At 45.2% G+C, this 24234-nt stretch overlaps 2 protein-coding genes across 2 annotated transcripts in view; both read left to right on the top strand.

Moving 5' to 3' along the window:
- LOC137417530 (pre-mRNA splicing regulator USH1G) overlaps positions 1 to 4764 on the top strand; it is a 67406-nt gene extending 62642 nt beyond the window's left edge. The window contains exon 2 of the mRNA XM_078786022.1: positions 3540 to 4764. Within this exon, the coding sequence (XP_078642148.1) occupies positions 3540 to 4764 (1225 nt within the window). The remainder of the gene's footprint in view (positions 1 to 3539) is intronic.
- A 2115-nt stretch (positions 4765 to 6879) lies between these two features.
- Positions 6880 to 24234, top strand: part of SLC25A17 (solute carrier family 25 member 17) — a 33960-nt gene continuing 16605 nt past the window's right edge. The window contains exons 1-5 of the mRNA XM_078786021.1: positions 6880 to 6983; positions 13127 to 13187; positions 18791 to 18857; positions 20452 to 20606; positions 22242 to 22358. Coding sequence (XP_078642147.1) covers positions 6921 to 6983; positions 13127 to 13187; positions 18791 to 18857; positions 20452 to 20606; positions 22242 to 22358 — 463 coding nt within the window. The 5' untranslated portion in view covers positions 6880 to 6920. The remainder of the gene's footprint in view (positions 6984 to 13126; positions 13188 to 18790; positions 18858 to 20451; positions 20607 to 22241; positions 22359 to 24234) is intronic.

Here is a 24234-nt window from a genome sequence, read left to right as displayed (position 1 = left end):
CGTGTCTGTAACAATATATATATATATATATATATATATATATATATATATATATATATATATATATATATATATATATGTATATATATATATAAATAAATATTCTATGCGTTTCGTATTAGTTCCAAGCATTTTGATATCCAGCAGTATTGAACTGTATCGTCGTCCTTGTAATCCATCCGGACCATTCTTGGATTTCGGTATTTCTTTTTTTTTCTTGGACACAGAATCGAGGCTCGTGTAAGAGCTAACACATTGAACATTAAAACATGCACAGACACATAAAACATACAATGAAGGGAGCAGGAGACAAGAGGGGGAGAGAGGTAAGCACACAAGCACAACAACAGAAGAGAGCAGGGACGTCGGTGGATCTGTGGAAGGGGGAGGGCTGGAGGAGGAGGGAGAGGTACACTGTACAAAGCAAATCAACACTGAGGAATTTCAGGAAAGAAGTTGGGGATTTAAAGAGGAGGATGTGGGGTCTTTTAACGGGGGTAGAAAAGATCAAGGTTTTGGATGGGGGAAGATAAGAGATGGTGGAGAACAGCTGTTTTAAAGACCTGGAGGAGGAATGGGATTGAAGAGAGTGGGGGACTTTGTTACAGAGGTGGGAGAAAAGAGGACTGAAGGAGTGAAGGTGAGCAGAGAGTCTTGATTTTGGCAGTTTCACCATAAGAGGGTTGCTGGCAGATCTTGTGGGTCCTGCAGGAATATTTGGGGGACAGAGCACAGACAGAACAGAGGGAGCAAGGCCGGAGAGGTGTCGGTAGAAGACAGAAAGACCACCTATCTGCCTGCGGTGAGAGAGAGAAAGGTCCTCAGAATCAGCTTCATCACGGGAGATTCCAAAGATTCTGAACGCTTTGGCTTCAACAGCGTGAAGCCGAGCTATGTGTGAGGCAGGAGCACCAACCCAGAGGGGAGAGCAGTATTCCATTGAGCTACGGATGAAATCTTTGTATGTGGTGAGAAGCTCAGGTGTGCCAAGAAAGGACTTCGCACGATGGAGGATGCTCAGTTGACGACTGGCTTTTGAGGCCAACTTGGAAATGTGGTTTTCCCAGGAAAGATCATTGCAGGTTGTGAGACCCAAAAGTTTGAGCGACAGAACTTCTTCAAGAGGATTGTTCAGAAAGTAGATGGGAGGGTTGTCCAGATGGTCTTTCTGGAGAGACAAAGTGAGATTTGTCAGGATTGAAAGACATGTTCCACTTGTTTGACCAGATTGTGATGTTGCATTGAAAGACATGATCCAGGTCTGCAGAGAGTGAAGAGGCTGCTGCCTGCCGATAAACGTTCATATTAATAATATAGTAAATATAATTGGAACACTGCAATCGCTTTGTCGTGACTGGAAGGTTACGGGATTGAAGTACAAAGTTACTGGACTGCACCCCTTATCTCGACCAATCAAATTTGTTGCTCGCAGACCCCACCAATGTCCGTTTTTCCCAAGACTGCACAGGGTAAAGTGTTCTATGAACTCCAGTTAAATTTCCAATAGGAAGTTGGTCCACCTTTGGTAACAAAGCTCAGACTCTGGATGAACACAATTCCCAAATGTTAGTAGATATGATATCAGGAGTAATATCGCACTATTCCATCCTTCACAGAAACTGCAATTTCACAGGTGGATTGTGAACCATGTGGTCCGTTCCTGTTGCCCCTCACGTCAGGGTTCCGGGTTGAACAGCACAGATTTTCAATCCCGTTGCTCTGAAAGCAATTCTTCACTGGCACAGCAAAATACGACAGTAGGAAAATATTTATTCACATGCTCCATAACTCCAGCCAAAGGTCTTTATTATGAAAAAAAAAATCCTCAAACAGTTCCAATTTCCCTGTCATCTTTCCTTGATGGGCCAATATTATCCTACATTGTTTGAAATCAATTCAATTGTTGATCTGGAGAAAGCATTCGATAGGGTTCCACACAAAGTAGTGACATGGGCATTAAGGAGGTTAGGAGCGGAGGAATGGTTGATCAGAATAGTGATGGTAATGTACGAAAGAGCGTGCACAGCTGTAAGGACGAAGGACGGGAACAGTGGTGAGTTTGAGGTGAAGGTGGGAGTGCATCAGGGGTCGGTACTAAGTCCACTACTATTTGTAGCTGTGATTGAGGTGCTGGCTCAGAACGTAAAGGAGGGTTTACCGTGGGAGTTGTTGTATGCAGATGATCTGGTGTTGATTGCGGAAAGTATGGATGGACTGAAGGAGAAGATGAACAAGTGGAAGGAATGTATGGAGACAAAAGGTCTGAAGGTGAATATTGGAAAAACAAAGGTGATGGCAAGTGGTAAAGCATGTGGTGAGGTGAAAATAACTGGGAAGTGGCCGTGTGCTGTGTGCAGGAAGGGTGTCGGAGTGAACGCCATTCAATGTACAATGTGCGCTGAGTGGGTTCATCAAAAATGTAGTGGTTTGAGAGGGTCATTAACCAGTGTGGCAGCTACATTCAAATGTAAGGTGTGCACAGAGGGAGCTGCAGATGGAGGAAATGTTGAGTTGGATCTTGGAGATGGCGTGAAGCTCGAAGGTGTGAAAACATTTTGTTACCTCGGAGACATGCTGAATGGAGATGGTGGATCAGACTCGGCAACGGTTGCTAGAGTGAGATGTGCATGGGAGAAGTTTCGTGAACTGAGTGGCGTGCTGATGAGGAGGGGAGTGTCGTTGAAGCTGAAGGGAAAGGTGTATGCTGCATGTGTGAGAAGTGTTATGATTTATGGGAGCGAGACAACGTGGAGCAACAACGAAGGCTGGAAAGGGTGGAAATGTGAATGGTTCGGTGGATGTGTGGAGTATCGTTGAGAGAGAGTAAGACAAATGATGAATTGCGAAAGATGATGGGAATAGAGTCTGTGATTGATGCTGTGAAGAGAAACAGTTTGAGATGGTTTGGTCATGTGTTGAAGAAGGATGAAAGTGACTGGTTGAGAAGAGTGATGGAAATGAATGTAGAAGGTAGTAGAGGATGGGGAAGACCGGGTTAGACTTGGCTAAAGGTGGTGGAAGAATAAATGTGGGTAATGGGGTTAACAAGGGGAGATGCAGAAACTAGAGCAAACTGGAGAAGATTGTAATGGGGCCCGCAAGGCTAACCCCCGCTCTAGCAGGGAAAATGGCCTTAAAATGCATGTTGTATTGTGTGAAATCAAACCTAAATTAATCCACTGGATGTGAATGAGTATTCAACACACCACAGGATGCGTTTCTACTTTCATGTAATCAATGTTGATGTTCCAGGTACCACGTTAGTAGACTTTTCACCTTCAGGACCATATTTCTTGGCTTGGCGGAGACTTCCGTGAAAACTTTATTCGTGCGCAGTTCCTGTCTCATCACAGATGTGCTCACCTCTATTTCAGTTGTTTCCTTTATTCTTCCTATTCCCTTTATCTGCTTCACCTTCGCCATATTTTACTGCCATGTTTTCATTTTTTGCACCCATGCCCTCAATATTTAAGAGATGGATGTAGTTGTGAGAACAGCAATTGAATTGTGTGTGTGTGTGGGTGTGTGTGTGTACGCAGGGGTGACCCAGACAAGTGTGATATCTGGGGAAACACACCACTTCATCTGGCAGCAGCGAATGGCCATATGCACTGCCTCACATTCTTGGTATCTTTTGGAGCAAACACCTGGTGTTTGGACAATGACTACCATACCCCGCTCGACATGGCAGCTGTGAAAAGCCACATGGACTGCGTTCGATACCTGGATTCCATCGCGGCCAAACAAACGAGCCTCAATCCCAAACTAGTGGCCAAACTGAAAGACCGTGCCATCCGCGAAGCCGAGAAACGGAACAAAGCATGCGCCAAACTCCAAAGAAAGCATCGGGAAAAGATGGAGCGGAGACACCGGCACGGGGCCGCTTCCGTATCGACAGACACGCTGAGCCTTTCAAGCTTTTCTTGCAGCACATTCAGTCGAGCAGGTAGTCGTACTGGACCTACCTATAGCACGCCATCTCCGGTGATTCCACGGGGAATCGCACTCACTCGGGGAAAAGGTAAGATCCAGCGGCGTGCTGAGCGCAAAAAACACGAGCTGGACGAACAGTTCAAGATCTACGAGGACGGACGCAAGAGCGTCCGCTCACTCTCGGGTCTCAGGTTGAGCAGCGAGGTGATGTTCATGCGACCAGGTGGGGGTACGGCGCCGATGCCCAAAGATTTGGGACGCAGACACGTATATGACATGTTTGGAGATGGAGGTGGATCAGATATTGCGACCGAGTCAGGTGTGGCCTCGGCCAGCTCTGAAGCGAGTCACGACTCGAGTCACGACTCGCTGTTCAATCGTCCTGGTCTTGGCACGATGGTCTTTCGCCGGAGCTATTCACCCGGTGGTCCATTCATCCCACCGGCGGACGAGGTCCCCATGAAGGCAGGTGTTACCGTTACAGAGAAACCATTGCCCAGGAGTGCCGATAGCCTCGGCAGTGCAGGAAGTCTACAAGAGCGGGTTGTGGAAGTTGCCACTTGGCACAATGAGGAGGAACAATTGACTTTGGATGACGATTATTCAGACACCAGCCCCCTCGAAAGCTTCTTGGCTTCTTTGCAACTCTCCGAGTTTGCCACGGCGTTTCGTCGTGAGCGCATGGACCTGCCCTCTTTACTCCTTTGCTCTGATGAGGACTTGAAGAGTATGAGACTACCACTTGGGCCTCGCAGGAAGATCCTGGATGCTGTAGAGAGGAGAAAATCAGCCATGGCTGATCCAGGAACTATGGATGAAACAGCACTTTGAACATCTTCAATCGATATACTGGTTTAAGAGGGGAGAATTCATTGTGAAAATATGGTGCTTGGGGAGAGGGGGGGGGGGGGGGTGGGCGAGGCCTGAGGAACAAATTCAATAGGAAGAATAAGCCAGGCGAAATGTGATGTTTTGGGTGGTGGTGGTGAAAGGTGGAGGTGGGGTGGGGTGGAGGTGGGGAGTGGGGGAGTGGGGGGGGGGGGGGGGAGGGGACGATCCATATGAAATTGGATAGGAAAAATAATCCAGGCGAAATGTGATGTTTTTGGTCGTGGTGGTGAAAGGTGGAGGTGGGGCGGGGTAGGGTGGACGTGCGGCGTGGAGGAGTGGGGGGGGCTGGGGGGACGATCCATATGAAATTGGATGGGAAAAATAAGCCAGGCGAAATGTGATGTTTTGGGTCGTGGTGGTCAAAGATGGAGGTGGGGCTGGGTGGGGGGGTGGGGGGGGACGATCCATATGAAATTGGATAGGAAAAATAAGCCAGGCGAAATGTGATGTTTTTGGTCGTGGTGGTGAAAGGTGGAGGTGGGGCTGGGTGGGGAGTGGGGGAGTGGGGGGGGGGGGGGGACGATCCATATGAAATTGGATAGGAAAAATAAGCCAGGCGAAATGTGATGTTTTTGGTCGTGGTGGTGAAAGGTGGAGGTGGGGTGGGGTGGAGGTGGGGAGTGGGGGAGTGGGGGGGGGGGGGGAGGGGACGATCCATATGAAATTGGATAGGAAAAATAAGCCAGGCGAAATGTGATGTTTTGGGTGGTGGTGGTGAAAGGTTGTGGTGGAGGTGGGGAGGGAGAGGTGGGGAGTGGGGGGGGGGGGGGGGGGGACGACGATCCATATGAAATTGGATAGGAAAAATAATCCAGGCGAAATGTGATGTTTTTGGTCGTGGTGGTGAAAGGTGGAGGTGGGGCGGGGTAGGGTGGACGTGCGGCGTGGAGGAGTGGGGGGGCTGGGGGGACGATCCATATGAAATTGGATGGGAAAAATAAGCCAGGCGAAATGTGATGTTTTGGGTCGTGGTGGTGAAAGGTGGAGGTGGGGCTGGGTGGGGAGTGGGGGAGTGGGGGGGGGACGATCCATATGAAATTGGATAGGAAAAATAAGCCAGGCGAAATGTGATGTTTTTGGTCGTGGTGGTGAAAGGTGGAGGTGGGGCTGGGTGGGGAGTGGGAGAGTGGGGGGGGGGGGGGGGACGATCCATATGAAATTGGATAGGAAAAATAAGCCAGGCGAAATGTGATGTTTTTGGTCGTCGTGGTGAAAGGTGGGGTGGAGGTGGGGTGGGGTGGGGTGGAGGTGGGTGGGGGGGGGGGGGGGGGAGCGAGGGGTCATCCATGTAAAATTGGATAGGAAGGATAAGCCAGGTGAAGTGAGATGTTTGGAGTTTGGGGAAGTGGGCTGAGTAAAGAGTCGATCGATGTGCAGGTGAAATGATAATTACGTTTTATAATTATTTTTCCCTCACTTGTTCACACTTTATCTTGATATGAAATATACTGTATGTGCATTCCATGATTAGTGCTTGCCAAATTTTGTTACATACACTTGTATAAAATCGATTTTTACAAAAATAGTGTCAATACGGTAAACGTCACCATGAGCATATTTATTTATTTATATATTACTTTTTTTTTTTTTTTTACATATTATGTGTACGTATTATGTGTACAGTATTGTGCACTTCCACTGCATCACCTAATAATGAAACGGTTTTAATTATAAACGAGCTTGCTCTATCTAAACAGACTAACTGGGTGTTTCATTTTGTAGTCATTTGTTGGAGTATTCTCTCCATTTCATTGCCCCCTCTCTCTTATGAGTGCAGTAGTTCCCCCAAGAGGACATGCGAACAATTACCTGGGCGGTTTCGCTTCCTAAATGTGTACGATGCTTGTGTTCCATGCGTTACAGTTAACAGTAGTGAGTGAAATTACAATTTATGATTATTATATATCTGGCTCTTATTATTGTATTTATTTTAAAGCTGTTGTCTTTATTAACATCCTAGGAATATATTGCTGCTCGTTTAGTGCGCGTGTCTGTCGTGCATCAGTGCGGGTAAGCGAAACTGGTGGAGATGGGCGTGGTTTCCGTTGTGGGCGTGTTTTCCCTTGTGGGCGTGGTCGTGATACAGGTGCCTCGCCATGGAGACGAAGCTTTCATTTTTGTTGCCCGAGAATGTCGTCCATGCAGTGGCGGGAGCGATGGTAAGCCGGGATGCGATGGGTACACTGAGAGTGGCTGACAGTACAGATGGAATAAGGATCGAATGACGAGTCTTTGAACGGCGTTTAATTAAGGCGGTGTGAAGGCCGTTTTGGACCATCGTGCTGGTGCCGTATCCACGTCCGGACACAGTCCAGTAAATCAGGTTACGACCCTCAGACTCGACAGGAAACGCGTTTAGTTCGGGTTCCGCCACACGACGGCTAATATTAATAAGTTATTCGTGCAAAACCAAACCAGGGTTGTCTGTTCCTTTAGCAAGCGGCTTGCTTGATTCAAACACTCAAGCAAGCATTCCAACGGAACGGATTGCTCGGCACCGCTTAACAACATGGCGGTCTCCATGTAAACGCTATCCTGGAACTCGAGGGAATACTATCCGAGCCGTCCTTTTTAGTTTTACTCGATCCAAATGTGACAACTTCCTCAAATTGACTTATTGTGTTGGTAGCAGAGTACGAGGAAGAGAGAAAGATAAATAAATGGGGAGTCAGAAGGAAGAACCCCCTACCAAGCTTATCTATGCACCCTACCACTGTGCATTTGGGGGAGTTGGGGGCTTTTTGTAGTTCTTGAAGACTTAGGATGAATATTGGAGTAACAAAGTATAAAATGCACATTTTAATAATGATTATACATAACATGGGTATCCCTTTGCACATTTAAATGGTTGTCGTATAGTTTTGACTCCAACTACAGTGACCATTTTTGTTAATAGCTCCACTCTCCAAGCAGCTAATATGGAACGACTAGCTTAGAAAGCGATAGCGAGCTGCTTGCTAATGGAACACAACCCAGAGCCTTTGTCACTGCCTGAAGGGCAGATTGTTTCAAGAGGTCAGTCATAGCCTTTAGTCACGTGACTATGATGTGTCAACATGTGATAATATACAAGTACGTACTAGCAGAAGTGCCCAGGCATTGCCGGGTGGGGGGAGGGGAGGGGGAGGGGAAGGGGAGGGGGGGGAGGAGAGGGGGGAGTGGAGGGGGGGAATGTAGGGGGGAGGGAGGGGGGATTGGAGGGGAGGGGGGGGGGGGGGGGGAGGGGAGGATGGGGGGGGCTCCCCTCCCCCTCCCTTTCCCCCCTCCCCCCTCCCCCTCCCCCCTCCCCTCCCCCTCTCCATTCTCCCTCCCTCTCCCCTGCCCCCCTTCCCCCTCCCACCCCCCTCCCCTCCCCCTTATCCTCCCCCTTCTCCTCCCCTCCCCCCCTCTCCTCCCCTCCCCCCTCCCTTTCCCCCCTCCCCCTTCTCCCCCCCTCCCCCTCCCCACCCCCCCTCTCCTCCCCCTCCCCCTCCCCCCTCTCCTCCCCTCCCTGTCCCCCTCCCCCTCTTCTCTCCTCCCCTCCTCTCCTCCCCTCCCCCCCCGTTCCCCTCCCCTCCCCCCCCGTTCCCCTCCCCTTCCCCCTCCCCCTCCCCCTCCCCCTCCCCTCCCCCGCCCGGCAATGCCGGCACTTCTGCTAGTATGGATCTAAAGATGAAAGAAAAAAAAACCTATGTGGTGTGAATGGCAATGTTCCTCGCTGAAATGTGAAAAAACGCAATCACTTTTCGCTCTGAATTATGTGCGAACGCGTAACTGTGAGATTATGGCGGCAAGGATGGAACATCACGTGATCGCTCTGAGCGAATCAGCGCGCTGCTCTGCCACCGGCTCAGATTCCGTGCATAATATTCTTCGCTGAAATGCGCTGAGGTAAATATGAATAAAAAATATGGATCTCGTCAAATATTTTTAGGTAGGCCATGTCCTTCCCAGGCTCAATGGCCATGTCTGTGCCAAATATCAAGCACGTGAGCCTCTCCGTTTAGGAGTCTATCGGTAACATTACACACACACAAACTGTGTTTTATATATATAGATAGTGTTGGATGCGCAAGGTACAAGTATAGTGTCGTGACTCGTGTTTCTTCTGCAGGATGCTCACGTATATTGATTATAAAACTACCACAGTGTCGTGGGAGGCTTCTGTAAAGTGGTACGACCCATTGTATGGGGTGATAACGAGTCCAAGAGCATAGCCACTGAGAAAATTACAGTTGCTTCCCCAAAAAACCGAACATGCGTCGTGGTAGACAAGGTAAGCCGGTCTTCAGACGTCGGGAGTCCTGGGAATGGCTGCTCACATGTTGCATTCGTGGCAGATGCAACGAAGATGAACTCAATGAGATAATCCAGGATTTCTTTCAAAGTCTTCGGTTTGTTGCTGATGACATATTGCAGTTTTAAGGCTGATAACTGCGTGACAATGAAATTGGAGTCTGGATCATCGCCGTACCACAGAGCCTTTTGACATCTGAGACCCATGTACCAAGTATACAGGGGTCTGTTTAATTTAGACAGATTTAGGAAATTAATGAACAGAGAAAGAGGACAAAGAGTGGGATGTGGGGGGAGGAAACAGGAGTGTGCAAGTAAGTGGTTTGAGTTATGTAGGGGATAATAAGGGTGGAAGATATAGCAGGTAATGACAGGGATGAGGGAAGACATGGGATTGGATGGTGGTGCACCTCCTGCTTTTGTAGCATGGATGAAGGAGTGGGATTGAACCATTTTCGGTAGGGATTTGCCCAAACAGGCCAAAGGTGTGCAGGTGTGCAGTTCGTCTCGATATTTGGAGTTTAACCAGGAGATTACCGGAAGAACGGACGTGTCCTGCATGGGCTGGGTAGGGTCAGATGGCTAAACCAGAGGGGAGAGAGTTAAAAAAAACAAAAAAAAAACAAACAGGCCGACCACCATTCTGTCTGAAAAATGATAGCGTCGTGTTTGTGTTTCGGCCTCATCGTGGGAGATATTGTTCATGTGTACAGCGCTGGATTCCACAAATTCCAGGAGAGATGGATGTGATGATGGGTCACCAGCCTATAGGTGTGAGCAATATTCTAATCGAGACATGTACAAAGGCCTTGTATACTTTGAATATTCCGATTTTTCAAGTAATGAATAATAGACCAAGCGAATGCATTAAAACAAACAAGTTTATGAAAATAGAGCAAACCGGTCAAAAACAAGAGCCACCATGAAGCTGGAAAACGTGGACGCATGAAAATGAAAAACCCAAGACTCTTGAAAATGGGGCTTCGTTTGTTGGGCCACTTTAAGATTGAAACGACACTGAATTTTTTTAAATTTACCAATGTGGGAGGAGTCGGAATGGATCCAGGTGAGTATGTCTTCACGTCATGTCAGGACTATGAGTCTCGCGGGAAGAAGAACACAGCATCTCCTTTTGCCATGTCCTGCATAAGTCAACAACAACAACAACAACATGCATTTTAAGGCCATTTTCCCTGCTAGAGCGGGGATTAGCCTTGCGGTCCCCATGACCTTCTCCATTTTGCCCTATTTTCTGTATCTCTCCTTGTTAACCCCCTTGCCCGCATGTCTTCTTCCACCATCTTTAGCCAAGTCTTTCTCGGTCTTCCCCGTCCTCTACTTCCTTCTACATTCATTTCCATCACTCTTCTCAACCAGTCACTTTCATCCTTCCTCAACACATGACCAAACCATCTCAACCTGTTCCTCTTCACAGCATCAATCACAGGCTCTATTCCCATCATCTTTCACAATTCATCATTTGTCTTCCTCTCTCTCAACGATACTCCACACATCCACCGAACCATTCGCATTTCCACCCTTTCCAGCCTTCGTTGCTGCTCTACGTTCATTACCCATGTCTCGCTCCCATAAATCATAACACTTCTCACACATGCAGCATACACCTTTCCCTTCAGATTCAACGACACTCCCCTCCTCATCAGCACGCCACACAGTTCCCGAAACTTCTTCCATGCACATCTCACTCCAGCAACCGTTGCCAAGTCTTATCCACCTTCTCCATTCAGCATGTCTCCGAGGTAGCAAAATGTTTTCACACCTTCCAGCTTCACGCCGTCTCCAAGATCCAACTCAACATTTCCTCCATCTGCAGCTCCCTCTGTGCACACCTTACATTGGAATGTAGCTGCCACACTGGTTAATGACCATCTCAGACCACTGCATTTTTGATGAACCCACTTAGCGCACATTGTACATTGAATGGAGTTCACTCCGACACCCTTCCTGCACACAGCACATGCCCACTTCCCAGTTCTTTCCACCTCACCACATGCTTTACCACTTGCCATCACCTTCGTCTTTCCGATATTCACCTTCAGACCTTTTGCCTCCATACATTCCTTCCACTTGTTCATCTTTTCCTTCAGTCCATCCACACTTTCCGCAATCAACACCAGATCATCTGCATACAACAACTCCCATGGTAAACCCTCCTTTACGTTCTGAGCCAGCACCTCCATCACAGCTACAAATAGTAGTGGACTTAGTACCGACCCCTGATGCACTCCCACCTTCACCTCAAACTCACCACTGTTCTCGTCCTTCGTCCTTACAGCTGTGCGCGCTCTTTTGTACATTGCCATCACTACTCTGATCAACCATTCCTCCACTCCTAACTTCCTCAATGCCCATGTCAATACTTTGCGTGGAACCCTATCGAATGCTTTCTCCAGATCAACAAACCCAAGAAACAACTTCTTCCTCTTCTCCATGTACATCTCCTGCAACTGCCTCACAATAAAGAGTGCATCTGTCCTTCCTCTTCCTGGCATAAATCCAAACTGCATTTTGTCGATCTTCACCTTCTTCCTTATCCTCCTCTCCAACATCCTTTCCAATACCTTCATTCCATGCTCCAATAACTTTATCGCTCGTTATGAGCCACACTCCAGAGGGTCACCTTTCCCCTTGAATAGAGGGACGAGGGTACTCAGTTCCCAATCCACTGGAATGCGGCCTTCTTTCACCACCAGATTACAGATCTCTGTCATTCTCTTCACACCCCCAACTTCCTGCTGCCTTCAACATATCTCCCACAACTCCCGTCGGCCCTCCTGCTTTTCTACTCTTCATTACTTTTATCGCTTCCTCAACTTCCTTCTCAGTTATCTTCTCTGCCGGTCCTAAAACTGGGTTACTCTCTATGTTGCCATCCCATTCATTCTCTGTATTCAACAGCATTTCCATATATCTTTTCCATCTTCCTTTAATTCCATCTGGGTCCACAACCATTTGTCCCACTTCATCCTTCAAGCAACTCACCCCCATCACATCACACCTCTCTTTCGCTATCTGCTTTGCAATCCTGAATACCGCTCTCTGACCCTCTTCCGAATCCAAGCGTTCTCCGAACATTTTCCTGCATGCCTCCTGCGCCTTTGCTACCTCTTTCTTGGCTGCCTTATAACTTTCATGCTCTGCTTTTTCTGCTCCCGTACCCTTCGCCTTCTGCCACTCATTGAACTCCTTCCTCTTCTCGTCAATCCCCTTTCCAACTTCGTCATCCCACCACCATGTTTCCGAGTGCCTCGGTGGTCCTTTTGTCCATCCACATACCTCACCAACGGCTCCCAACAGACTATCTTTCATTGACATCCAACCACTTTCAAGCTCAACCACATCATCCTCTACCCTACTCAGCCTCTCTTTTAATGCCTCCCTTACTGTCACCTCTTTCAACCTCCACACCTTCATTCTCGGTTGGTACTTCACCCGCCGAGCTCTCCGCGCACCTTTCACCCTTATGTCGCAGACAACCAAGTGGTGCTGTGAAACAGCCTCCTCCCCCGGGATCACCTTTGTGTCCCGGAGGTGCCCCCTATCTCGCCTACGCACAATCAGGTAGTCAACGGTTGTCGTCGACCCACCTGCATGTCCTGCATAAGAAAAGGTGAATCAACCGATGAACTTCCACCGCATTCCTTGGACAAAAAAGAAGGATTTGCACAAAATATTATGTCATTCTGCGCCATCTCGACCCATCAAATCTGCCGCTCGTGGGGGAATATCGAGATTCAGATGAAATTCACTCTTTGTAGGAAATATCGATCATGCTCAGAAACGCAAAGCAAGACTTGAAAAGACCCTCCCCATGTCCTTTGTCTTCAGACTGTGTGGAGTAAGGTGTTTTAGGAACTCTCCAGTTTTCAAAGCTGGAGATTGCCATTGCGTTTTACAGAGCAACAGTTGGCTAACTATATTTCGGTGGGAAGATTTGGCACAAATACAAACTTTCTGAACACATTTCAATTGAAAGCAATGGTCATGCATTTGTTCTTTCGTACAGGGTAGTGCTGTTGCGATGACCGTTTTCTACCCCCTCGACACGGCAAGATTACGTCTCCAAGGTGAGAACAAAGCCTCTTGAGGTGCATACACTTATGACATTTGTCCAGTTTATCAGACATTTTCCCCAGGGGATATTTTTCCTCGAATTCTTAATATTTGGCAATTGATCAGGAAGTTTAGTTACTTTTTAGAAATTAAATTGATATATGTGGGAAAATTACATGTCCAGACAAGGAATCGAACCCAGGTCCTCTGGAAAACCATACCATTGCTCTGCCATCTGAGCTATCTAGGCGACCCTGATGCAATTTTCCGACATGTGGTTGCCACTCTTTCCGTCAATGCTTCCGGGGCACTCTATGCCAACCATAAGAGCATCACCGGCCTGAACACGAGAGGGTCTTCTATGTGTGGGGAAAATTGCATGCTTGGTCAGGGTTGCCCAGACAGCTCAGATGGCAGTGCACTGGTATGGTTCACCAGAGGACCTGGGTTCGATTTCTGGTCTGGGTCTGCAATTTTCCCACACATCAATTTAATTATTTAATCCTGTTCATTAATTTTTAGAAATTGCACAAATAAAATGCGCTGTCTGTGGTACGAACAAGTCATTTGGCAACCGTATACTTATCACATACCTGGTGGTGGAAGGGGTCGGGATGAGGCAGGAAAATTGAGAAAAGAAAGAGAAAAGAGGATGTGATTGTTGGAAAGAAAGTTGGGAGAAGATTTCAATATACAGTCACGTGAAAAAGTAAGTACACCCCATGTAAAGTTTTGACTTTTTCAACATATTTAAACATACAGCTATTTGATCTTCATTTCAACAATATTGAGAGATAAAGGTGATATAATATAACAAATATCATGAAACATTTACATTTTGTAGTCCATTGGATAATTTAAATAAACATAAATGCAAATTTCACATGTGGAAAAAGTAAGTACACCCCTACATTTATCACTACTTCAAATACCTAAAATTAGAATCAGGTGCACCAGCTCAGGTGCAAATGATGAGAACATCGTTAGAGAGGATCTTGGAGGAACCTGTCTTATTTAAACCTCAGACATTTAGTTTGGTTTGCTCTTTGTTGTTGAAGTGTGTGGCGTCACCATGCCTAGATCAAAAGAGCTCTCTGAGGCCTTCAGAAAGAAGGTTATAGATGCCTACGAGTCTGGGAAGGGATTTAAAAAGATCTCCAAACAATTTTAAATCAATCATTCGACTGTCCGGAAGATCATCTACAAGTGGAGAAGATGCCAAACAACTGCCAACTTGTTCAGGCCAGGCCACCCCAGCAAGTTCCAAGAGCAGACCGCAAGATGCTGAAAGAAGTCTCTAAGAACCCCAGAATGTCATCACGGGACCTACAGGTAGCTCTTGCCACTGTTGATGTCAAAGTGCACGAGTCTACCATTAGAAAGAGGCTGCACAAATTTGATCTACTTGCGAGGTGTGCCAGGAGGAAATCTTTGCTGTCCAGAAAGAACATCAGTGCAAGACTAAAGTTTGCCAATGAACACCTCGGCAAAGACCAGCACTTGTGGAACAATGTACTCTGGAAAGATGAGTCAAAGGTAGAGCTATTTGGCCACAGTACCAGAAGACATGTTTGGCGAAAACCAAAGACAGCATTTGACCACAAGAACCTGATACCAACTGTAAAGCATGGTGGTGGAAATATTATGCTTTGGGGCAGCTCTGCTGCATCAGGGCCTGGGCAGCTCACCATCATAGAATCCACTATGAATTCTTCATTGTACCAGAGGGTGCTTGAGGATAATGTGAGGCCATCTGTCGGAAAGATGAAGCTCAACCGAAGGTGGACCTTGCAACATGACAATGACCCTAAACATACCAGTAAATCCACCAAGGAATGGCTGAAAAGAAAGAAATGGAGGGTTCTGGAATGGCCAAGTCAAAGTCCGGATCTAAATCCCATCAAGATGTTGTGGGGGGATTTGAAACGAGCTGTGCATGCAAGAAACCCCTCAAACATCGCACAGCTGAAAGAATTCTGCATGGAGGAGTGGGCAAAAATTTCTCCCACTCGATGTCAGAGACTGGTAGACAGTTATAAGAAACGCCTACTTGAGGTTGTTTCTGCCAAAGGGGGCAATACCACCTATTAGAGCTACGGGTGTACTTACTTTTTCCACATGCGAAATTTGCATTTATGTTTATTTAAATTATACAATGGACTACAAAATGTAAATGTTTCATGATATTTGTTATATTATATCACCTTTATCTGTCAATATTGTTGAAATGAAGATCAAATAGCTGTATGTTGAAATATGTTGAAAAAGTCAAAACTTTACATGGGGTGTACTTACTTTTTCACATGACTGTATGTCAAGGATTTGGTGTCTATTTATCATATACAGTATGTGAGTGACTTTTTTGTTCCTTACACATTTCCAAACCCCTGGGCCAAAATTCCTGGAAATTTGCTGTGCAGTACCACTTTTTTTTTTTTTACACAAACGCTAAGCGTTGTCATTAAAAAAAACCTTGACTCTTTAAATCAAGTCAATGTAAAAATATGAAATGACACTTTTGGGCGATTCAATATTGTACGTCGGAATCCCTCCCTCTTGGCGTGGAGAGAAGGGCTTGGCTTGCGTCTCCTCATTTGAAGGTAAATGCTCCATTGGGAAGCAAACCAATTGTATTTAAATATTTCTACTCCATATGCAGAATAGGAATTGATAGACAAATGGTCCACAGACTCCGCAAGACTACACTGAATGTAATGAGTGTTTGCACAATCCTGTATGGCCTTAAACAAGGAAATGAGGCGATTTGGCCCATCATTACCGTGTTGCAATCCCGAGTTAGAAAGTAATGTACAGATACGTTTTATTTCTGTACTTATTTTCCAAAAGGAATCTAGTGTTGCAGTCGTCCTCTTCTGGGGCTTACAATTCAAACAGCAGCATGTATCATCTCACATCTTTGGTTTTTAGCTTACCTGGAACGTAGTTTCCTGAGCAGGAAGGGGAGATGAGAGAAATCCATTCAGGCCACACGTTGACTACGACTAGAGAGGAAGTCCGCAAGCAATGTGTTGAGATTTCCATGGATACCATAGGAGGAGAGTTTGGTGAGCAGAGCGGGGTGCCAGACTGCATCGAAGGCATGTGATGCGTCAAGGGAGACAGCTCTAATTTCCTGTTTGACATTGAGGACCTCCATCCATTGTTGAGACAGCAGAAGCAGAATGTCCAGAGTAGAGTGACCTGGACTGAATCCAAATTGATGATCAGAGATCAAGCCATTGGAGAAGAGGAAGGATTTGATATCCGAAGCAATGATGCATTCCATGACTTTGCTGATAATTGGGAGCAGGCTGATTGGTCTGTAGTTGCAAGGATCTGTTTTTGCACCTTTTTGTGTAAAGCGGTAATGTTTGCTGATTTCCAAGATGCTGGCAGATGACCTTGAGCAAAAGAGAGGGTGAAGAGAACAGAGAGAGGGTGTGGAAGAGCGGCAGAGCAGGATTTTGGGACCCGTGGGCTGATGCTGTCTGGTCCAGTTGCAGAATCAGAGTTGAGGATTGACAGGAACTTCTCCACCTTGTCAGGAGAGAAGGACACAGAGTCCAGGAGCAGCTGGGTACGACTGGGGGGCAGTGGGTACAGAGATAGATGGGTTCGGGACCCAAGATTTTGAGGCAAACACAGAGTTGAGGCATTCGGCTTTTTCACGTGCGGAGTCAGCTGTGTAGCCATTTGAGGTAAGGGAGCGGATGGATGGAGAACAAACACCAGAAACAGATTTGACCAGACGCCACCACGATTTGGAAGAGGTAGACAAGTTTGAGATTTCACTCTTGAGAGTAGAGAGATATTGTTTCCTGGCTCTCCTGAGGGTAGACACACACTTGTTCCGAGCTTTCTGAAAGGAAATGAGATTGCCTTCCGTTGGATTTGCCTTCCAGGAGGCGAAGACAAGTTGTTTCAGGGCAACTGCCTCACCACAACATTATGTGTACCATGGACGGGAGGAAGGGTGTGACAGCTGAAGACAAGATGGGATAAATCTGTGCATGAGAGAGAGCAGTGTACTTTGGAAGAATTCCCAGGATGAGTTGATGTCAGAGGCAGTAGAGATGGGAGACCAGTCCAGATGATTGATGTCTGCTTGAAGACCGTGACAGTCAGCCTGAGAAATGCCAGACTCGTCGCTGCTGAGGAGGCTCTCTGAGAATGGCCAGAGAGATATCCACTTTAACAAACATATGGTCAGATGAACTGATTGGAGCAGAAGAGCAGCAGACATTTGCAGAGAAGTTTGTCATAAACAAGTCTAGAAGAGAAGATGCTCCATTGAATGATATCCGGGTCGGGAAATTGACAGATTGTGTCAGTCCCAGTGAGTCGCAGAATTCCTTTGCTGAGGTGCCATGGCTCCATCATGAAGATGGATGCAGAAGCAAGATCTCCAGAAGGGAAACCTGAAAATGTGGAAGGAGTTCGGTGTGAGAGGGGTTAACACGGTTAAAAGAGATCATGGTTTTGGATGGGGAATGATCTGAGATGATGGTGAGCAGCTGTCTTGAAGATTTGGAGGGAAGAATGAGATTGAAGAGAATGTAGTCGTTAAACAAATTAGTGAAGGTGAGCAGAATGCAAAACATGCATGCACGGGGTGGACAAGATGGACACTGAAGGGAAGTCCAAGTAAGAAAAATTGGAAGGAGGAGGGATTTGGCTGAGGGATGGAGGCGGAGGGGTTAACGAAGGCACAAAAGATCTGAAGACTTAGAAGGAACAATGAGATTGAAGAGAATGTGGAAGTTTGTTCACAGGTAGGAATTATAACAAAGGGGAACAAGTGAGTGGAGGTGAACAGTGATCGAGGTTTTAGATAGTTTCCCCAGAAGGGGGTTGATGGTAAACCGTGTGAGCCCTACAGAAACCTGGAGGGAACAAAGCACGGAAAGAGCAGAGGGTGCAAGATCAGAAAGGAGGTGATATAATACATAGAGGAAACTGTCCTCTCTGTAATGGGAAAGTGGTAGGTCCAAGACTCGGCTTCATTGCAGGAATATTCCAATTGCAGGGTGGGACTTGATATGTGTAAGAAATGAAACAGTGTTGTCCACTATCAACAGCAACAAAGCCAAATCCGGACCGGTTTACTTTACTTTGGAAACAGGTCACTTTGAGATGAGAGAAAATGTGACCAAACCCAGAAACCACAAACCAAGGTTGCAATGACATTTTAAAAAACGTTCTTGTATTTAAAAGTAATTGGATACTCTGAATGCCGTCACAGCAGCAACGATACCACCTCTTCTCAATGTCCTCTTAGAAGACTCTACTCTGCACACATGAGGTCTCTTTGTGGGTCTTAGTCTTGTGGAAAAGGGATAAATGATGGTGGTATAAAATCGGACTTAGTTGTTTTCATGTCATGTCTTTGTGAGTGATCTAGAATTGCTCAGAACTTGACCCATTTGATCGAAGCCAAAAGGTTATTTATGACAGGATGACCACTGGGTTAACCTCTCGTAAAAGCCATCTGAGCGGTCTGTCTGCTGCTTTGGTCTAACTGTTTGTTTGTTTTTCTGATAAAATTTTGTCAATGTCTTTATTACAATCCAAAGCTCATTGTATTAATGTATTGCATTGATTGTTTCTTTTTTCCCAGTTGATGACAAGAGAGTGTCCAAATTCACCCCAGGGATAGTGGCAGAAATACTTGACGAGGAAGGACTGTACGTATTGTTACGTGGGTGGGGTGGGGGAGGGGGGGGGGTCCGTGGGTAAGGTGATAGCTAGAATGTGTTAAGAATGTCTTGGTTTGCGTGCTCGAGTCGGTTAGATTTATACCTGTGTTAGGGATCTGTCAAAGGATAAGTTGTATGTAATATGTGCGTCAAGGAGGTGGTGACTGTGAATCGTAGGGAAGTTTAGAGTAAGGTTGTAAGTGTTAGACCTTATGCACAGGTGAGGCCAAATGGGGGACGAGTGGCACATGGCAAAAATGGGAAACAACAGGGCCTGTTTGGCCCATAAAACTACAGACCACAGTGGTGCAATGAGCTGTGGAGTTCTGGTGATGGCTTGGAAGGTGGCATAACCCACTTGCAGCACATGAAGGTGGGCTCGAAAGTAATAAAAGCCATGCATGCGCGCATTGTTGTGCTTCAAGGAGACAGCAGACACTCTCTCTTTACTTCATCGCTGCTCAAAAAAGGACCATTATGAAAGCGTGGACACAACCTCTCCCCCTCAAATCATCTCATCGCCATTCTCTTGCCCTCATCATGTGCCATACCAGCCTACATGACCAAGGCCAGTGTGCTCGCCTTAAGTCCTCGCCTGTGTTCCTCTTTGTATGAATCCGGTATTTTGGCGCCATTTGCTGGGTTTAGTTTCACTACATACGTGTGTGTGATCACTTCTTCCCTATTTGTGTCTGTCGGCTGCCAGATCTGTTCATTTATTTATAGTCTCGTCCTGACTTTTTTTCTGTATTATTTTTTAAATAAACCATTATTATTTGTAAGAATGTCTTCCCGCCTTCCTTTTTTTTCCTTTTTTTTTTGTTGTATATATTGTATACAAGGTTGAGGCTCGTGTAAGAGCCAGCATTGATCACAAAAAAGACAAACTGACACATAAAACATAAAATATATGATAAAAGGAGTGGGAGAACAAGATGGAGAGCAGGGAGGTGGCTTGGGGGGAGGAGGCATGGGAAGGGGGGGGGGGGGGGGGGAGAGGTGGGAGAGGTAAAAAAAAAAAAAAACACATGGACACTGCTAGGACTTCCAGGAAAGAAGTTGGTACTTTAAAAAAGTGGATCTGGGGTGAATTAACGGGGGTAGAAAAGATCAAGGTTTTGGATGGGGGAAGATAAGAGATGGTGGTGGACAGCTGTTTTAAACTGTTTTAAACTTTTAAACTGTTTTAAACAAACTGTGGACAGCTGTCTGCCTTCCTTTGTGACCAACCGCCACTTTCGGTTTGCATTTGGGCAATCCTTGGGAGAAGTATTACCATTTATTGAACGCAAGTGTAAATTCGGAGATAATTTGGTAATTCGCGAGGGTCAAAGTCTCTTGGCATGACGTGCGACGTTAGTCGACCCGTCAACGGGATAGCATTCAATAAAATCTTATCTGGGCATTTTCGTTGCGAAATTTTGAGTTAAAATCCTTTTATTCCCCATCACATGAGGACGTGTTAATAATTGCAAAAGTACATCGACATCTCGATAGGTTTTTGCCTATAGATTATTTATTTATTCTGAATTGGTAACTGGTACAACTCTAATACAGCAATGTATTGTGTCTCCCACTGCAGAGAGGGCTTGTACCGGGGCTGGTTCCCTGCCATCTGCAGCCTTTTCTGCTCAAACTTTGTGTACTTTTACACATTCAATGGCCTGAAGGAGCTCTGGTTGGGGAAACAAGGCATCTCAACTCCTGGCAAAGACATTGTCATGGGTTTAATCGCCGGTACAATCGCCACTGTTTCATCGTATATATAGCAAAGCTGCCCCAAACCATAATATTTCCACCACCATGCTTTACAGTTGGTATCAGGTTCTTGTGGTCAAATGCTGTCTTTGGTTTTCGCCAAACATGTCTTCTGGTACTGTGGCAAAATAGCTCTACCTTTGACTCATCTGTCCAGAGCACATTGTTCCAGAAGTGCTGGTCTTTGCCGAGGTGTTCATTGGCAAACTTTAGTCTTGCCCTGATGTTCTTTCTGGATAGCAAAGGTTTCCTCCTGGCACACCTCCCATGTAGATCAAATTTGTGCAACCTCTTTCTAATGGTAGACTCGTGCACTTTGACATCAACAGTGGCAAGAGCTACCTGTAGGTCCCATGATGACATTCTGGGGGGTCTTAGAGACTTCTTTCAGCATCTTGTGGTCTGCTCTCAGGCTGACCTTGCTGGGGCGGCCTGGCCTGAACAAGTTGGCAGTTGTTTGGAATCTTCTCCACTTGTAGATGATCTTCCGGACAGTTGAATGAAGAACAAAGAAAGAACCGCCTTTAGAGGCCATTTTCCCCTGCAAAGCAGGGGTTGGCCTTTTTTGGGCGCCATGGTCCCCTTTTTGAAGCAATGTTTTACGGCCGGATGCCCTCCCTGCCACCAACCCTGTTATTCGACTCTTGCGACACACAGGGAATTACCAGTGAACTGGTACTCAATTTGCCGACCTTGGAAGGATGACAGGCTGAGTCAACCCCCCCTGGCGTTAATTCAGCGATCGATCAGGATTCGAACCCAGGATCCTCGGATCCCAAGCCGGCACCCGAACCATGAAGCCAACACCAGTCGAATGATTGATTTCAAATTGTTTGGAGATCTTTTTAAATCCCTTCCCAGACTCGTAGGCATCTATAACCTTCTTTCTGAAGGCCTCTTTTAGCTCTTTTGATCGAGGCATGGTGACGCCGCACACTTCAACAACAAAGAGCAAACCAAACTAAATGTCTGAGGTTTAAATAAGACAGGTTCCTCCAAGATCCTCTCTAATGATGTTCTAATCATTTGCACCTGAACTGGTGCACCTGATTCTAATTTTAGGTATTTGAAGTAGTGATAAATGTCGGGGTGTACTTACTTTTTCCACATGCGAAATTTGCATTTATGTTTATTTAAATTATACAATGGACTACAAAATGTAAATGTTTCATGATATTTGTTATATTATATCACCTTTATCTGTCAATATTGTTGAAATGAAGATCAAATAGCTGTATGTTGAAATATGTTGAAAAAGTCAAAACGTTATATGGGGTGTACATACATTTTCACGTGACTGTATATATACATACATTGATTTTGCATGTTTTGTGCAACATAATACACTATTCACAATAAGTTAGGGATATTGTGGGAGTGAGTTGATTTTTTTTATAGGGGTTAGGGTTTGGGTATCGAAATGAAGAATTCTGTGTTTTGCACACTCACTAATAACCATAGAATTAGGACCAACAACTTTTTTCAACATAATTAATACACAAAATCAACCACACCGAAGAACCTGCCAATATCCCTAACTTATTGTGAGTAGTGTACTTCTGAATGTGTTTGTCCGTGTCCTTAATGCTTGCATTTTGTACTTTTCATGTGCAGGAACTGTAAATGTCTTGCTTACGACGCCTATGTGGGTCGTAAACACCAGGTTGAAGCTGCAAGGAGCGCGTTTCCGAAACACCGAAATCAAACCCACCACATACACGGGGATCTCTGGTATGTCAATGGGCTGTGTTCTCATAATTAATTCTTCGATAAACTAAATGACTTTTTAACTGTCGTACCCTATAGCTCCAAAAGTGATTGGTCATGACATGAAGGTAAAATGCCACTGTATTTACACTTGCATGTTTTCTGCCACAATTCCACACGGTTTTCCCTCTGTGCTGCCATTAATTAACTTTTCAAATCGCCATTATCTCTTTCTATATACCTTTATCTCGAGGAGCTTATCGTCCTTAAAACGAATCATAAATCTGCTTGTAATATAATTTGCTACTTTGAATGTGTGCTTTGGATTGTTTTTGATTGATTGGCTTTTCACAGAGCCTGATCTTCTTCTTCTTCTTCGACTTTTGCACATACATTTTATTTGTTAATTATATATTAAAATAATATATTTTCTAAAGAGGTCAGATGTGGTGGGGGCTGGGGGCATTGCAACTACCTGTAATTAAATGGCACAGGTACATGTGCTCATCATCTTGACAGCATTGAATACCCTGTCCTGAACATGTTATCAATTTTCACCTTTTGTACTTTGATTTGAGTATTGGTAACATCCTGACATGAAATGATGAACGTGATCGAAAGTTTTCTTCAGTTTTCTTTTTTTGAAACATTATCTGGTGAAGCATTTGTCTTTTCCCAATCAGTATTTACCCTGTAATATGGATTGCGAGACTTGTTAGCCTGTCCCACAGCGCAGCGGGAGACGAGCTTTTCCAATCGCTTTTGTGTATGTGTCTGTCCCTCTCTCCAGGCCATAACCTTTTTACCATTTGAGCTTATGTCATCATATTATATATATATATATATATATATATATATATATATATATATATATATATATATATATATATAACTATGTATATATTTTATTTTATTTTATTATATATATATATATATGTCACGCTACCAGTTTCTTGTACCAGATGCTCAAATTATGGATTTCGAGTTATACCTGCAGCATTAAAGTACCAACCCTGTACCTTCATAAAATAGCAGGGTTGGTCAAATTGGGCAATTACAAATTCATGAAAACAAAAATTTAAATATTCATGTGTTCCCCAAAATGTCAAGTTTTTCAACTTTTCATGCCAGGAAATCTAGAAAATTTCGCAAAAAATACCAACCAGTAATTTACAATCATAATCAATTTCTAGGGTTTAAAGGTTTTTTTCAAGCATGATGTTGGACAAGTAAAGTAAATAAAAGTACCATAAGAGTTATTGGCCGAGTGCCAATTATTTTTTTAGCACCTTGCCAATATTCTGTATTTTTCACTTTTTTCCCGAGCAAATAAGTTGTGACCAGCACTGATTTTAATTGGAATTTATGGGAAACAAACACGCACATGTTTCTTCTAATACTGCTGTATTTATTATGTACAGCATAATCTGCATTGAATCTTCAAGCATAATCTGCATTGCAACTGCACACAAATACTGTAAATCATCGCCCACCATCTGTACGCTAGCCCAAACTGTCATGCCAAAATATCAAGGCAAAATGACGAGTAGGCCTACATGTATAGAATTTTCACACACATGTTTGGTGAAGCCCCATTTACAAGACATATGTACACTTGGCTTGACTTATACATGAAGGACAAGAAATGCATGTGGCATCATACTACTTACACTTGAAAACTCCACGGGATATCAAGTTGGCAGCCAGAAGTGTGATTCAAAGGTCAAGTCATTATCTTGTGAGCCTAATTCACAAAGTACATCCAAGTACAGCATTGTTCAGTAAACGATATTCTTTGTCCAGTATATGAACAAAATATCATGCACACTGGATGCACAGCACTGAGCAGCATGTACAGGTCTTATCAATTGCACAAACTATGATGACTGTCTCAATCATT

This window comes from Myxine glutinosa, chromosome 10, assembly GCF_964187855.1.
Source record: "Myxine glutinosa chromosome 10, kmMyxGlut1.1, whole genome shotgun sequence".
NCBI lineage: Eukaryota > Metazoa > Chordata > Myxini > Myxiniformes > Myxinidae > Myxine > Myxine glutinosa.
The sequence above is the reverse complement of the archived record's forward strand: the minus strand, read 5'-3'. Positions and strand labels throughout refer to the sequence as shown.